At 48.0% G+C, this 15,611-nt stretch overlaps 1 protein-coding gene across 1 annotated transcript in view; it reads left to right on the plus strand.

The window, feature by feature from the left end:
• The window catches only part of ARID1B (AT-rich interaction domain 1B), a 353,857-nt gene that overhangs the window by 284,783 nt on the left and 53,463 nt on the right, over positions 1–15,611 (plus strand). Inside the window, exon 7 of the mRNA XM_081093953.1 lies at positions 9,574–9,753. Within this exon, the coding sequence (XP_080950079.1) occupies positions 9,574–9,753 (180 nt within the window). The remainder of the gene's footprint in view (positions 1–9,573; positions 9,754–15,611) is intronic.

Below are 15,611 nucleotides of genomic sequence, written 5' to 3' on the forward strand. Positions count from 1 at the left end.
GTATTCTTCTCAGAAACCATAAGAACATACCTTTTGTGCTACTGAGTGCTGAAACCACCAAATTGAACAGGCCCTTCTATACTCATCTTGTTTTAATAATAAGATTAAAAGTAAGATTCCACATTTATACACAGTTTTTTAATGACAAAGAATCTAGAAACTCACTTGTCCAGAGACACCTGCTCAGGGCAAGAGATGCAGCCTGTGCTGGGAGGTGCCGTTTCCTGATTCTCCCCTAAGTCCTCCTGGGGGACAGCAGTGCTGACATATGACCCGGAGCCTAGGTCCCTCCAGGTTCCAGGTGCTGAACGCCAGCTCTGCTGTTACTTCTTGTCTTGTGTCCTGTCAGGAGGAACATTTATTTAACCACTGTGTACCCTGTTAGCACACCTGAGTCAGTCCTAAGATCTGAACCACACTGGCCACTGCAGGGCCATACCCCGGGGCAGGGGCTCATGGCCGCCAGGCCCCCACCCATACCCTGTCTCCAGCGCAGCGTCCTCTTCTGGCGGTTCTGGACATCAGCCACAAATCCACTTCCCCACCTTAAGTAGAGGTGGAAATAGCTGCGTTTCTGTAGTTCTGTATTGTCCACCTATGAAGATGTTTGTGCAGGTAAATGTGGATGTGGCCATCACGGGTTCCCCAGAGAAGGGAAGCACTTTAGGTGTTTATTGGCCTCTTTATTCTTCAGTACGTTCATTGTCTTCTCTATACTGTCATCTACTTCTCAACATAGCTTGATTTTATTCTCTCCTGTTTGAACTTTATATAGTGTTGGAACTGCTTCCTAATTTAAAGAAAATTAGCTCAAATTTTTTGGGGAAAAAGGGGCAAGACTTCAGTTTAGGATTCTCTAACACCGGGGTCGGCAGACCGCGGCTCTTTGGCCCCTTGAGTGTGGCTCTTCCACAAAATACCACGTGCGGGCGCGCCCGTACAGTGCGATTGAAACTTCGTGGCCCATGGGCAGAAGTCAGAACGAGCCACACTCAAGGGGCCAAAGAGCCGCATGTGGCTCGCGAGCCACAATTTGCCGACCACTGCTCTAACACATTTGCCGTAGTTTTTATTTTAAACCAAATTGTCTCTCTAGACCTCATAAAATGACAAAGACTTGCTATTAAAGCACCTTACCAAAAAAATAAAGATAAAATAAACTGGTGTAATTTACACTACCTAAGCACTGCATAACTCTAACGCACTGAAATAAATTTTACCAAAAAATTGTAGCTAACAAGTTTAGCTTAGTTTTGTCCTTATTTCTTAATCTTTAACCTATATTTCTTAAAAATTGAAAAGAACAATAGGAAATGGCTTTTGACTGTTGTTCTGTTTTCCAAGAGGGCTCGGAGGGAATATGGAATAGTCGTCGGAGTAGATAAATAAGAATTATTATTATTAACATCAAAATGATCCCACTTTTAACCCCTGCAAAATGCTAAGCTTAATGAAACCAATAAACGCCTTTCTAGTTTATTGGATTAGCAATTAGGTGAAACCGTTTCAGGAAGGCTTATTTATTTGGACAGATGTAGAGAGGTCAGAATTAATTTTTTAAAAAACCTTTTAATTGAATTCCCTTTTAATTCTCTCAGTGGTATCTAGTTAAATATGCATGTTAATGCTGGTTTTCCGAAGGTCTGAACTAGACCTGGGTTCTCAAAACCAACACGGGTTATTTAACCCTTTTCATCTTGGCACCAACAGGGACTTCCTCTGTGTAATCCCATAGTGTTTGAATAATTAGAAGGTAGTAATGAGGATTTAATTAGTCCTCGAGATATGGGGGAAGCAGAGCCACTAAGAACTTTCCCTTCTGGACACGATTGCAAACAGAAGGGCGGTGGCTGCAGGGCCGTGATGAGCTAGGAACGTTTCTGTGGCCGGAGGCGGTTCTCGGGCATCATTCTGAGACCGTGGATATGTACAGAAGGGATCCTGGGTGAAATCTTTCAGAATTACTGAAGAGCACCCCACCCGGCCTCCATTCTCGTCCACCTGCATGACAGCCTCTCTGCTGTTAAACACGTTGCAGCGCGGGCTTGCTGAGCCTGCGTGCGGACTGGCTTGTCCTGTGTGGGTGGGGGCAACACCGACAGGCCCGTGATTCCTGTATTTACTCTGCAGCTGCAGGACAAGGAGAACATAAGCACGTGTGGTCGTTTCATACATCTCAAGTATTTGAACCAGACTTAGTACTTGGCAGCTGTGTGTCAGAGCAGGACAACGTTCTCATGTTTGGAATGTGATCTTCACGGTGATATGTAACAGTAGCTCCGTTTTCATAACGGAGAAATGTATAGCAGATGGGGTGGGGTCAGGCACTTAGATGTTCTTTTTAAACTTTTTTCAATTACAGTTTACATTCGGTATTATTTTGTATTAGTTTCAGGTGTACAGCATGGTGGTTAAACAATCATATACTTTACAAAGTGATCCCCTTGGTATTTTTCAATACCCACCTGGCACCACACATAGTTAATACAATATTATTGACTATATCGGCTATGCTGTACTGTACATCCCTGTGAATATGTTATGACTACCAATTTGTACTTCTTAATCCCTTCACCTTTTTCACCAGCCCCCAGCCCCCTTCCCTCTGGCCCCCAGGCTGTTCTTGAGTCTGAGTCTGCTTTAGATGTTTCTGTGTGCTACTGTGAGAGTATGATGTTTCAAACTTACATGTGTTCTGTAGATTGATCAACTAGAATATGTCTTCATTATTATAGCTTTTCTTCTATTAATCCCAATTGTTAACTGCCTTGGGATAATTTTATCCCTAGTCTTTAGTGCTGTATTTTAGTGTTTTTTTCAAAGTCTGAATAGAATTCCTCGTCAGATTTCTAGGCATTCTGTTTGCTTAGGGCAAATCTTTCTGTTACTTTTTAACGCCAAGGGCAAAGAAAAGCATTCTCTGGAAACAAATCCAGGGTCTTAATGTAGATGAGACCGAGCTCTGTAGGGCCAGGCGGGCCTTGTGTACCTCCGCATCCCTGGGTCCGCAGAAGAGCCCATGGGTGATACGTGTTCACAAAGCCTACGCTGGACAGCGGAACCAGGTCAGCCTTCACGCCATTCGGAGGTTTCAAATCTTTTTAGAGCATAGAAAAGCCAGAGTCAACTACTCATTCTTCAATGAAGAAGGCTTACCATATTAATAAGACTTCCTTCGATTTTACCGTCGAGGGTCATTTGCTGCTGTGGGTACAGTGTTTCTCTGTAGAAATTTTGATTCTGCACCAGATTCAAGGACCCGCGCCTGCCTCGCATTCTTCCCCCACATATTCCTCAGCCCCAGGCGCTGTGTAGGGCTGCCCTGGGGTCCTCACGCCTGGAGCTAAATGAACAGGCTGCCTCCACGCACTCCGGCCGCCCCCAAAGGAGCCATGCTCTTCATAGCCCAGGGACAGCGAGACCAAATAAGTAAAACTCTTCAGTGTCTCTATTGCACCTAGCTCAGGTTTCATAGTGATTTTTATACCAAAAATTGGTTTTGAACTTTTAAAAATTATTGTTGAATATCTAATTGACCTGACTCCTGATTAAGTTAATAGAGAAACGAAGGAGACCACCAAGGTAATTTTCAAGTCACAATTAGGATTTAAGATTGTTTTCTGTTTTTACATCTGCAGGAAAAATGTTGTTTCTCTTTCTGTTGGGTTGGAGCTGTTTTGTTTCTCTCTGTTGGGTTCTCTCTGTTTTAAGTGTGACGGTGAATCAGTAGATGCTGGCATATCTCACAGGCAGCCTGGTGGTTAGGAATGTTCTCCAGCCGCCTTTGTAATTACCCCATACATAGAGGTGCTCTTGTTTACCGCGTGAGCGAACTACATAAAATGATGCTGCCTTTTAGCACAAGGGCATTGTCAAGAGAAGAAACATCGCTTTCGTGTGTATTGCGTGTAAGGATAGCAGCTGGGTGTGTTAAGGCATTAATGAATCTGCCCCCACCCCCAGATGCAATTAATTTAGCCTCTGCTCTTAATTGAGGATTGCTTTTTTAATAATCCATGACAGATGAAAATGAACTCAAATGGGAGGTTATATACAAGAGAGAATATCTAGAAAGCTGATTCTAATTTCTTCAGGCAGAACTCTGAGCTGAACTGTGGACCAAGCCAAACCTAGTCAGTAATGAAAGAAATAACAGTGTAGGGCTTAATTTCCTATTACGTCAGCTATCAAGAGATCTAGTCACAAAAAACCTGAGAAAACAAATAGCACATACAATAAAAGTGTATTTATATTCATTGAGGAATTATCTGTCTAAATTTTAAATATTTTAAAAGCACAGTTTTGTTAATTTTGTCATAAGCAGTGTTTTTTGATTTGCCAATTTAAGCTTGTTTTTACTAGTTAACACTCAGCTGTACTGGGCTTATGCCTCAGTGCGAGTTTGAGCACACATGGATCTTAGGTAATTCCGCGTGCACTGTATAATGCACCCTCCTGTGCCTCTGGGTCTGGGTCTCGGAACGACCATTATCTGCCAGTAGCCCAAGCCCGGAAGCTAAAGGCATCCACCCTAGTCATCACGTGTGTGGGCGCTGCCCCTGCGACGCTTCGCCCACATCTCCTTCCCTGTATCCACTGCACAGCCCTGGCCGGGGCCACCCCGGTGCCCTCAACAACCTCCCAGGACCCTGCCTTTTCAGCTTCGTTCCCTTCCTGCCCACTTTCTGTGCACCCAGGTGTCTTTCCAGAAGACTGACTACATTGTGTCCTTCCCTCTGTGGAGGCCTTGGGGAGCTTCTCTTTGCCTTCGGAGAAAGGCTGCGCTGCCAGCTAGTCAGGAGGCCTTCCTCGGCCCGCCCAGCCTCCCTCTCTGGTCTTCTGTGTCATGCGCACTGGCTCGTGCCTCCCGCCTCGCTGGACCCCTCCGAGGATCTTTACATAAACTCTTCTCTCCCACCCTTTTGCCACCCACTCCTCAGCCCTATCCCTATCCAGACATGGGTCCCCTTGCCTGTGTTTACTCATCCCGAGTGTTCTCAAGAGCCCGGCATGTGCTAGGAGCTTGAGTCTGCATTTGCTGAGGGAACAAATGAATGAGGCATCACCTGTCACTCCCAGCGCTGCCCTGTGAGCCGGGACCCCGCCCTGCAGTCTGGTGCCTCTTGAGATCTAAGGATGGATGAAGAGTTGAGCTCTCTCCCCAACAAGGGCTCTGTGAGGCTCGTTCTGCTTCAGCTCCAGCACCTCAGAGAGCACATGCTTTTCCTCATTTTAATCTCCAAGGAGTTTAGAACCAAAAAATCTGAGTTTAGACACAGGCTGTACCACTAACTAGTTTTGTGACCTTGACAATTAACTCAATTTCTGCTTCCTCCGATAAACGGGATCAGAGTGTCCCCTGGATTTGTCGCATGGATCAAGTGCAGTCCTGTATCTGAGAGTTACAAGTTGCCCAGCACTGTGCAAATATTAGCAGTGAGCATTAGCACCAGGTCCAAGTGACTCGGGTGAAATGTGGGCGGAAAGCCTTAAAATTTAAAAAAAAAGGCTCATAGAGACATCCACACGATGGTCTGCACTCCATGCTGAAGTGGACTTTTGCAGCTAAAACTCAGAAGATTGCGTAAGGAAGGCAGGTGTTTTGTCCCATCTACCATCTGGGTAATCAGTCTGCTCTCCCCTGACTCATTTTCCCGATGATGGATGGTGTCAGCGGCTGAGAGGTCTTGTGGGGTCGGTGGGCAGAACTTAGATTCTGTGCCGCTGACCAGGACCCGGGTGGCAGGGAAGGAGGGGCCAGCCTGCCAGCTCACCTGAGGGCACAGCCGGGAGAACACGGGGCCTGGGTCCCAGCCTTGGACGGGCCATTAGTTTCCTCCTCAACCAGCTCATGTCGTGAGGAGAAGCAGGCAGCGGAGGCGCTGGAGATACTCAGCTGTAGCAAGAATATCCTTCCAGCTGAAGCCGGTTTGGCTCAGTGGATAGAGCGTCGGCCTGCGGACTGGGGGGTCCCAGGTTCGATTCCGGTCAAGGGCATGTACCTGGGTTGCGGGCACGTCCCCAGTGGGGGATGTGCAGGAGGCGGCTGATCGATGTTTCTCTCTCATCGATGTTTCTGGCTTTCTGTCTCTCTCCCTTCCTCTCTGTGAAAAATCAATGAAATATATTTAAAAAAAAAAAAAAAAAAAAGAATATCCTTCCAAATCTGCTTCTCTCTGCAAATGGGAATCTGGCCCCTACGTGTGGCAAGAAACCACGGTCTGTCTTTGTAGTCGGAGCCCTCTGCTCGGGTGGCAGCGCGCGGCCATTACTTCCCACGTGCGGGAAAGCATCTTTCGCGGACCGGCGTGAAGAAGCCAGGCAGTTATTCCGTGGGTGAGTTTCTGACAGATGCCAGCGTGAACATAAGTGGTCCATGTGCCAACAGGAAAGCGTGCCTTGTTTTTGGTGGCTTGTGGGGTCGTAGGTGCTTTGCTGTGTCCGACAGGGCAGGACCGGCTGCGCACTGCCCGCGCCTCGGATGAGGAAACCACACTCGGGGGTGGTTGGTCCTGTGCTCGCTCGCTCCCCTGCCTTAGCCGGGCACACTCGCTCTTCTTTGCTCTTCTCTCTTTCTCGGGTAGATGAACTGTGCTTTGGGCTGCACTGTTTTTCCAACAGGAGTTGACGTTGGTATGTACCCGGACCGGGAATCAAACCTGGTTCATAGGTCGACGCTCAACCACTGAGCCACACCAGCCAGGCTGTTTCGAGAATTTTTGAAGCATTTGCCTAAAGTCGCACAGCTAATTTGATTCATACATTTTTCTGCATGTCTTTCCTGCTGGGTCCTGAACTAGTTCACAAGCCAGGCTGGGACCCGGGCCTCTGTTCCCGCGGGCACCGTCAGAGGCATGAGGCTCCAAGGAGCCAGGGTGGTCATGTCACCGCCTGTCTTTGCCCCGGACTGTCTGGGAAGGGTGCATCTAACTCAGTGGTTCTCAACCTTCTGGCCCTTTAAATACAGTTCCTCATGTTGTGACCCAACCATAAAATTATTTTCGTGGCTACTTCATCACTGTAATGTTGCTACTGTTAGGAATCTTAACATAAATATCTGATATGCAGGATGGTCTTAGGCGACCCCTGTGAAAGGGTCGTTCCACCGCCAAAGGGGTCGCGACCCACAGGTTGAGAACCGCTGATAACTGGAAAATACAGAACGAGATTTCCGGAAGCTCTTGTAAGAGGTGTCTCTGCAAAAGCACGCAGAGGAAAAACTAGCTTTCCAATTTCAATTTCTATGGACGGAGGGAGATCCCATACCCCATGATCCATGCGACTAGCTTTCCAATTTCAATTTCTGTGGACAGAGGGAGATCCCATACCCCATGTCACCTCGACCCCAAGGTGTGGAATTTATGCTGTGACACATTCCAGTGGAATTCGCTTTGAACACCCCACCCCTTCCGGAGCCTTTCACGTGTTGATTTTCTGCGGAATGCCAGCGATAGTTCACGTGGACCGTGGCGGGTGTATTTTAAGGAAGGAAATAAAGGAATGGCTTTGCCCAAGTGGAATCTCAGAGCTCATCTGAACAAAGCGGAGGCCTGTGGTCACTGTCCCAGAGGCGACAATAACGTTCGTCTGATCAGAGGTTCATGGCTGAAGCGACGTTTCAGGCGAACGGACCCGTGTCTTCCTAACTTGAGGAAGAACGCAGTCCTTCTCCGTAAGGAAGAAAGCCCACACAGGCTGTACGGAATGGAAACACGTTTTTTATTAAACGGGACTCTATGTGAAACTCCTGAGAATCTTATCGTAAGGCTTAGATAAATATTTCATGTAACGTCTTAAGATGCAGTCATTTTTAGCAATTTTCGTGCTCTGATTTCTGTTTGTTTTCAGATTTGAAAGAGCAAACATTTTCTGTGCAGATTTATATCTGGAAGCTGCCAATTGAGCTCAATTTCATAAGGCTCATCTTTATAAATAAATGAAATAGGATAATAAGGAACAGCTCTCCGTACTTATTATGTCTATCTCTTTATACAGAAGCAACAGCAAAAGATCTTTTTTTGCCTTCGATGTTTGCCACCAGGGCTCTGTAAATCCCCTGTCCCAGCTGACCCCTGATGGAAGCCCACCTTGGCTCCAGGCATCGCCTGCCCCTCCTGCTGCCTCAGTAGCCTCTCCGGAAGCTCTGCTCTAGGTTCCCCTCTGGACGAGGCAGAACCTGCCCCTCTCGGCCTTGTCCAGCGCACTGGAGCCTTCGCCCAGCGCCCGGGAGCTCTCAGCACCCAACTCGGTTCTCAGAGCTGTTTCTCCAGCAGCGCTTTGTTAGTTTGCTGGTTTGGTGTTAGCCTTTTCTTAGAGGCATGTCTTGATTTGTGGAGAACTTTGTCTAAAAGTGTGTTTCAGCCCGGCTGGTGTGGCTCAGTTGTTGAGCGTTGACCTATGAACCAGGAGGTCACAGTTGGATTCCCGGTCAGGGCACATGCCCGGGTTGGGCGGCCTGGTGGCCTGAGCTGGCAGTGGGAGAACTCCCAGAAGGCCGTGGACTCACAGGGTAGTGAGGAGGAGGAGAAAGCGGGGGAATGGGGTTAGAGCGAGGCAGTGATCCCAGGCCAGGAGTTGGCGCTGTGTTCCCGGGGTCAGCGGGGAGCCTTGGAGGGTTCTGCGCAGGGAAAGATGTGCTCTCGTTTCTTTCTGGGTCCTGAGAAATCGTCTGGCAGCTTTGTGAAAAGTGAACCAACGCAACAAAATGAGGGTGAGGCAGAGGCAGAGGCAGAGGGAGGGGAGTTAGACCACGGCAGCTGTGGGAAAGGAAGAGGGAGCTGGGCTGGCTCGTGTGGACGTGGGAATGGAGCAGAGGCGACCGTTTCAGATGTGGAGGCTGGGGGATGTGCGGATGGATGGATCGCACAGGAAATCAGGGAAGGAGGAGGCATGGTGTCGGGTTCCTGGTGTGAGTGTGTGGTGGTTGGTGGTGCCGTCCATGGTCCATGGAGACAGGGAGAAAGGGAGACGTCGGGCAGAACGGTTTGCAGGGCAAGTCCTGTTCTGTTCGGGAATAGCGGATACACGCCCCCCCGCTGGTTGTTTCCAGTCCGCCCACAGCAGCAGTGTGAGTCGGGGACTCCCAGGTCTGCACTCGCATAGGAGTCGAGGTGAATGGTTGTTGCTCTGGGAGACAGAAGGAGGAGGGCACTTACATGCGGGAGGAGGCTGGTGTCGGCCGGGGCGTGAGGAGGGTGGGATGTGTGAGTGACAGCGTCCCACAGGTGAGGAGGTGAGCAAAGCTCCCTCGAGGTGGCGTGCGCAGCATGTGCATCCGGCGGGAAGGAGGGTCCCACTCTTACAGTTGCTTTCTGTGGGGACCTCCTCCGTAAGGCAGGCTACGGGAACTTGCCTTTCCTCCCTCGTCTCCTTTCCCTGGTTCAAGTCCGCATCCGCTGGTTCCGGGAACTCTGAGAGTTCAGTGTGAGGCCAGGGTAGCCCCCCGAGGCTCTCCGAAAGCCCCACCCTGGGTCTGAGATGTACCTCAATGTTACCTTCTCCCACCCTCTCCACACCGTTCCGTGGCCGTGATTGTCACCTGCATTTATGTATTTCCTTTTATTTCCTGCTTAGGTTTCATGGCAGGCACACAAAGAAACCCCCAGATGTCTCAGTATGGACCTCAGCAGACAGGCCCGTCCATGTCGCCTCACCCCTCTCCTGGGGGCCAGATGCATCCTGGGATCAGCAGCTTTCAGCAGAGCAACTCGAGTGGGACGTACGGTCCACAGATGAGCCAGTATGGACCACAAGGTAAGAAGAAAGAAAAGGAAGGAAGGAAAAAGGTGTTTCCAGATGCCTGGCAGTGGGTGCAGCCATTTTGTTCATATATTAGTTCTTCAAGATCTGAGTGTTGTAAACATCTTTTAAGATCCCGTTATGTGTTACCTGACAGGTTGGTGAGGTTCATGCGAACCCACAGCCCTTTAGTTGCCCATAATGATGGGAATAATAATTATAGAAACTCTTCATTAAGCATCTGTGCATCAGACACACGGTAAGTGCTTTCACACGTGTTACTAATAAAGGCGTGAACTCTTATTTCTGTATTACAGTTCTAAATGCTTGTTCAGAAAAAGACACAAGCCTTGTTCTCAAAAGTGTCTTCTTTAAAACTCGGGTTTCATTATGTTGAATTCTGGTCTGCCCCCTCCTCCTCTGCGTAATTATCCTTACGATAACGTGCTCACGGTTCAGAAGGATGTCGTCCCATTAAATCTCCTCCAGTTTGTCTCCAAAGCACCAGATCAGGTTAATAGTTCTAATTTTCCAACCATCACCTGTCTTTCTCTCAGAAGACGGGAGAAAGCCTGAAATGGACACGTCTTTCAAAGGGGACACTTAGGCAAGAGTAGAAAAATAAGTGGAATTATGCCCAAAATTGCAGTGTTTGCATTCTGTGCCTTCCTGGAAGCGGATGTATGTTTTGTCATATACATGGAGAATCCTTTTATCAGGTTTAAAACCTGATATATATATGTATATTTTTCCCCCAAAGTCACTTTTGACAAGGCATTTGAATTTAGCACCTTTTTAATATTTTGTTTATGGGAATTAAACATTAAAGGTTAATTTAGAGAGAATGAGATCATCTGGCCCCATTCCCAGTGTCCTCGCTTCTGAAAGCACCAGGCGTGTCCCAGTGAAGATGATGAGTTCCTGCTAGGGCACTGGAGCGAGGTGCTCACCCTCCACAGCTCGGCCGGGTGTGCTGTGTGGAAGCTTCTGATCTCCCGGAGGCCTTGGCGGGGCTACGGGGCCCCGGCGCCTCCACGGCTCCCCTGCTTCCTCGGGAGGCTTTCCTGGCTGGTTGCTGGCCCTTGCCGCTTGAAGATAGGTTGTCTTGTTTTTAAAGATCTTCTTCGGGAGGAATGAACGCGCCTTCAGTGCCTCCAGTGTAGCACTTTGTTCTGTTGCGCTTGGTTAGTTACCAGCCAATGGTTTCTGGTAGGAAGACCGTATTAGCAGCCCCCAAACCACATTCTTCACGGCCCTTCCTGCCTCTGTCCATGCCTGTGGGCAGAGGGGTACAGGCGTGACGTGAATCGTTTCCATGTTTGAGCTGGAGGACGCCCTGGGAATTTCCATCCAGTTGACAGGACTGTGAGCCACTCTGCAGCGAGAGAGGCCCCCCACCCCACCCCCCAAGCCTGCCCAGCATGGTGGCCGGTCACCATGGAGTTTCCTGGGCTGTCGTGAAAAGAGGAAACTTGTGAAAGTTGGAAGGCTGATCCTAAGTTGTGAGAGGCACAGGAAATGTGGGCTTTTGCTCAGAATGTAACCGGAGACCAGGTCAGAGCCGTGGTCTCACTGGGGTAGCAGCTCAGGCCTGGCTCCACCAGGAAGGCTCTGGCTTCCTGCACCCCTCAGGGCTGGGCCCTCTGCTCCTAGCTCAGCCGCAGCCTCCCCTCCGCTGTTCTCGCAGAGGAAGGAGGATGTCTGACGGGTCTTGTGAACGACCAGGAAAGCGCTGACACTATAAGGGACGATAGTTTCCATAGAAAAAGGGATTTCTTTTCGGAGTAAAGCCCTCGCTTTTCTGGAATTGTTGAACACTAGGGCTCTTAATTTAAGAGCACTGAGCCCTGAGGGGCTCATCCAAGCTACTGTGGCCTGGGACAGGTGCGCACTGGGAACTGTCTTATTCTTGGGGAAATGGGATTATGTTACCTTGGAAGTTGCTTCTGATTCTAACGTCAGTGAGTTTGAATTTCACGTCCACTCGGAGCTGCTGACACAAATGCAGCCCAGTGGACCCACCGCGTGGTTATAGGGCCGAGAGGCTGCTGTCTCGAGGTTTTCCTAAGGCAAACGTGCTGAGTTTAGGCCGTACTGGTATTAGAAACCGTTAGAGTAAGGATGATGCCCTACCTGGTGTGGCTCAGTGGATAGAGCATCAGCATGCAGACTGAAGGATCCTGGGTTCAATTCTAGTCAAGGGCACATGCCCAGGTTGCGGGCTCAATCCCCAGTGGGGGACATGCTGGAGGCAGCCGATCAATGATTCTCTCTCATCATTTATGTTTCTATCCTTCTCTCCCTCTCCCTTCCTCTCTGAAATCGATAAAAATCTATTTAAAAACAAAAATAAATAAAATAGGGATGGTAATTTCTAACTTTGAAAGAAAGTGTCCGTACTTCTGTGCTCTGCATGTGCACCTCTTCCCAGGCCACATCTCCAGCACGTTCCCCTGTGAGGGTGGCCCCTCCTGGTTCCAGGTGCCGGTGCCGGTGCTGAAACCCAGGGTCCTGGTGCTGCTCCAGCAGGACCGCTCGCCTTGCCTCCCCCACTTCCTCCCAGCAAACACCAGCTCGGGAAATGATGCTCGTAGCACGTGTCATTCCGTCAGTGCCTGGGCATTTCTCTCATTGATCCTTTTATTTTATTTTTTTTAAAATATATTTTATTGATTTTTTACAGAGAGAAGGGAGAGAGATAGAGAGTTAGAAACATCGATGAGAGAGAAACATCGATCAGCTGCCTCCTGCACATCCCCCACTGGGGAAGTGCCCGCAACCCAGGTACATGCCCTTGACCGGAATCGAACCCGGGACCCTTCAGTCCGCAGGCCGACGCTCTAGCCACTGAGCCAAACCGGTTTCGGCAATGGTCGTTGATCCTTTTAAACAGGGTCCCAAGCGAAGTGGTTTTTTCCTTCCTTTTAACTACTCAGATTATTAGTGAGATTTTCAGCTTGCCTCTCTGTGGTGTGCATTTTAGATCTCTGGAAGGAGTCACTGCGCAGTGATCCCCAGAGGTCGTCGGTGTCACCTTCTGCTGCTTTTCCAACTCGATGGCTTTCCTCTGGTTTAGTTTAGTTTTTAAGAGATCTCGGGGAAAATACTTCAGTCTCTTTTTTGCTAATTATTTCATTGTCAGGAGCAGCTTCTCCTATTTGTTATTAATGATAACCAACATGTGTCAAGTGCTCCCATGGCCTGGTTCCTGTTCTAAGTGTCCTTCATATAGTAACTCCTCCAGTCCTCACATGCTCTTACTGCTCCACTTGACAGATGAAGAAACTGAGGCAACAGCAGTAAACAACTTCAGCAGGGTGCGCAGTGGTCATGCCCACACACAAATTCAGACAAGCTCGCCGTTGTCTTAATTAACGGGAAGCCCGTGACATTGTCTCCATTTTGCAAACGAGCAGGTTAAGTCACTTACCCACAGCTGACACGTGGCAGAGCCGGGCCTCAGTGACGAAGACTGGGCCACTCACCCAGTCGGGGGTGGGGCACTTCCCATGCCGTGGCGGTGCCCTTCTCACTGCTCACACTGTCAGTGAGCCACGAGGGAAACAGAAGGCAAATGACTTGCCTTCAAGGAGCATAGACGCTGTTTTGGAAAGAGATCAGCAACAGTAGAGACTGAGAAAAAATCCCTATGAAGTTAAGAGGAGATATTTTTAGAAATGTCTATGAATACTGTAAAACCTAAATTATTAAATATACAAATGGGATGAAGCTGATCTAAATGTGTCAAAATGTTTGCCATATATTTTATGAACTAGTGAACCTTCAAGTAAGCACATCTAATAACTACCCTTAGAGTGCTCGCAAGTGAAGAGGACCATAGGGACTTGCTTTAATAAATGGAAAGGAATTATGTAATTGACATGCTGGTCATTAACAAATGAACTTGTATGGGAGGAAGAGAGCTGAAATCGGTTCCACAGGGACTGTCGCATTTGTTTTGTGCCCTGGAACAGTGTCTGCCACACTGCCCGTCCACGTCACATATGTGTCACTAATTGTACAATAGGCAGGTCTCTGAGTTTCGCTGTAAGAAGTATTGCCTCGGGCAGCTAGCAGACCCAAGGTGCTGCTCATTTGTCCCTAGTGTCTGGGCGCTACATACACAGGTTTACGTGACACAGCCCTGGTTTTATGCCTTAATTTGTATAATGTGTTTTAGGAAGCACAGAACGTACAAGTAGGTGAGTCTGCTGAGCCTTTTATTTCTAAATTACATTGTGAAAGATGTTTTCCAGACAGGTTAAAGGTTTTTTTCTCTAAAACAAATGAGGTGCCATCTGAAATGGTCCTTTCCTCGTTAGAATATATTTCTCATAAATTCAGCAAAGGCCTACTTTAAATGATACCTCATTGAAATGAGTGCAGTTCCAAAAGAGTGAATTTCACATTAATAATCGTATGCTGTTTCGGTTTCAAGAGGAATAATTTGTAAATGTTACTAGTCAGCGGCTCCCGGCTGTGGGAGAGGTGAGGACTGTCCAGGCCATGACAGCCCTGTTGTCACCATGACCCGATCTCTCCCGGGCTGGTCAGCCAGAACCTCGGCTTATCACTGAATTACCTACACCCAGCCTCTCCTGCAGTGTGCCACCTGCCACCTGGCTCGGCCCAGTGCTGCAGGTGCGCGATCTGTGTCCCTCAGCAGCTGCAGGCCCGCCCTCTTCCGCAGTCCTCTCTCTCTTGAAATGGGTTGTAACGCACTGGATGTGTTTACAGCTTTCTATTCCCTGAACCCTACTTTATGGCTACATTGACGTGCTAGGCAAAAGTATGCATTCCATATTCTGACCTGCTTTGTTGTTAAAGAAATATTCTGAATATCTTACTAATATGAGAAAAAACAAATTGAAGTATGTCATTTTATAGCAAAAGGTGGTTAATGCAGTCTTCTGTCAGTGCTCAAATGTAGCCTTCAAGTTACAAGATTTAAGGATGAATTCTTCTTAACAGACTGATAATCATCATAATTTTATCAAAACCTGGGAATTAGGAAAGAAATGAAAATGTAAAGTTCAAATAAACGGAAAATTAAAAAGAGAAAGGAAAAATTAAAAACAAAGCAACTTGAATTTGGACTATTATGAAGCTAACTGTTGTAAGTAATTAAAATAAATTAATGTTGGGAATTAAAATCAGTAGCATTTGAAAGTTCCAACCTTCACTCACTCCCCTGGCTGATCCTTGTGACATCGCCATCAGGGGCCTTTTTACTGTGTCCGGCCTTGGTCACGACAGTCCTGGCCCGCGGTGAGAAACACAGGAGTGGACTGCAGCTTTGCCTTACCGTCTGCCGTCTTTTCAAATGTTTGTTTGAAGAGAAATGACCTGTGGAATCACACTTCACTGTGAGTGGCACCAAGCAACCTTTCAGAAGAGGCCTTGGCCATCAGGTGAAGCCGATCAGAGCTCTCCCTCCAGGGGGCGCCATCCCCACGCAGTCCCTGGGCACAGCAGCCCAGTCCAGGGACAGGCAGGTGCTCACACCACCTTTGCCAGCATGACTCAGACTCCTACATTTCTTACCGAAGAGATTCTTCTGTTGATGAGTTAAGATAATACCTTTTTATATTTGTTATGTCATGCTTTTTCTCATACTTACCTGTTGGAGAAATAAATTGGAATTCTGCCTCCTGAAAGTAAAATTTGGCATATGACACAATATATAGTAAAAAGATAATTTCACTGATTAAAAAGTTATCTTATTAATATTGGAACAGTTTGTGTCTATTCAGCGACATCCTCTCTATTCATCGTTGGTGTCCAACAATAATTATTCATAGTATCATGGTTTCCCCACAGCAACCACATGAGTGGATAAGCGTGTATTTCACCCTTCTCGTGGATGAGGAAAC

The sequence above is a fragment of the Myotis nattereri genome, assembly GCF_964212035.1.
Source record: "Myotis nattereri genome assembly, chromosome: 6".
Classification (NCBI taxonomy): domain Eukaryota; kingdom Metazoa; phylum Chordata; class Mammalia; order Chiroptera; family Vespertilionidae; genus Myotis; species Myotis nattereri.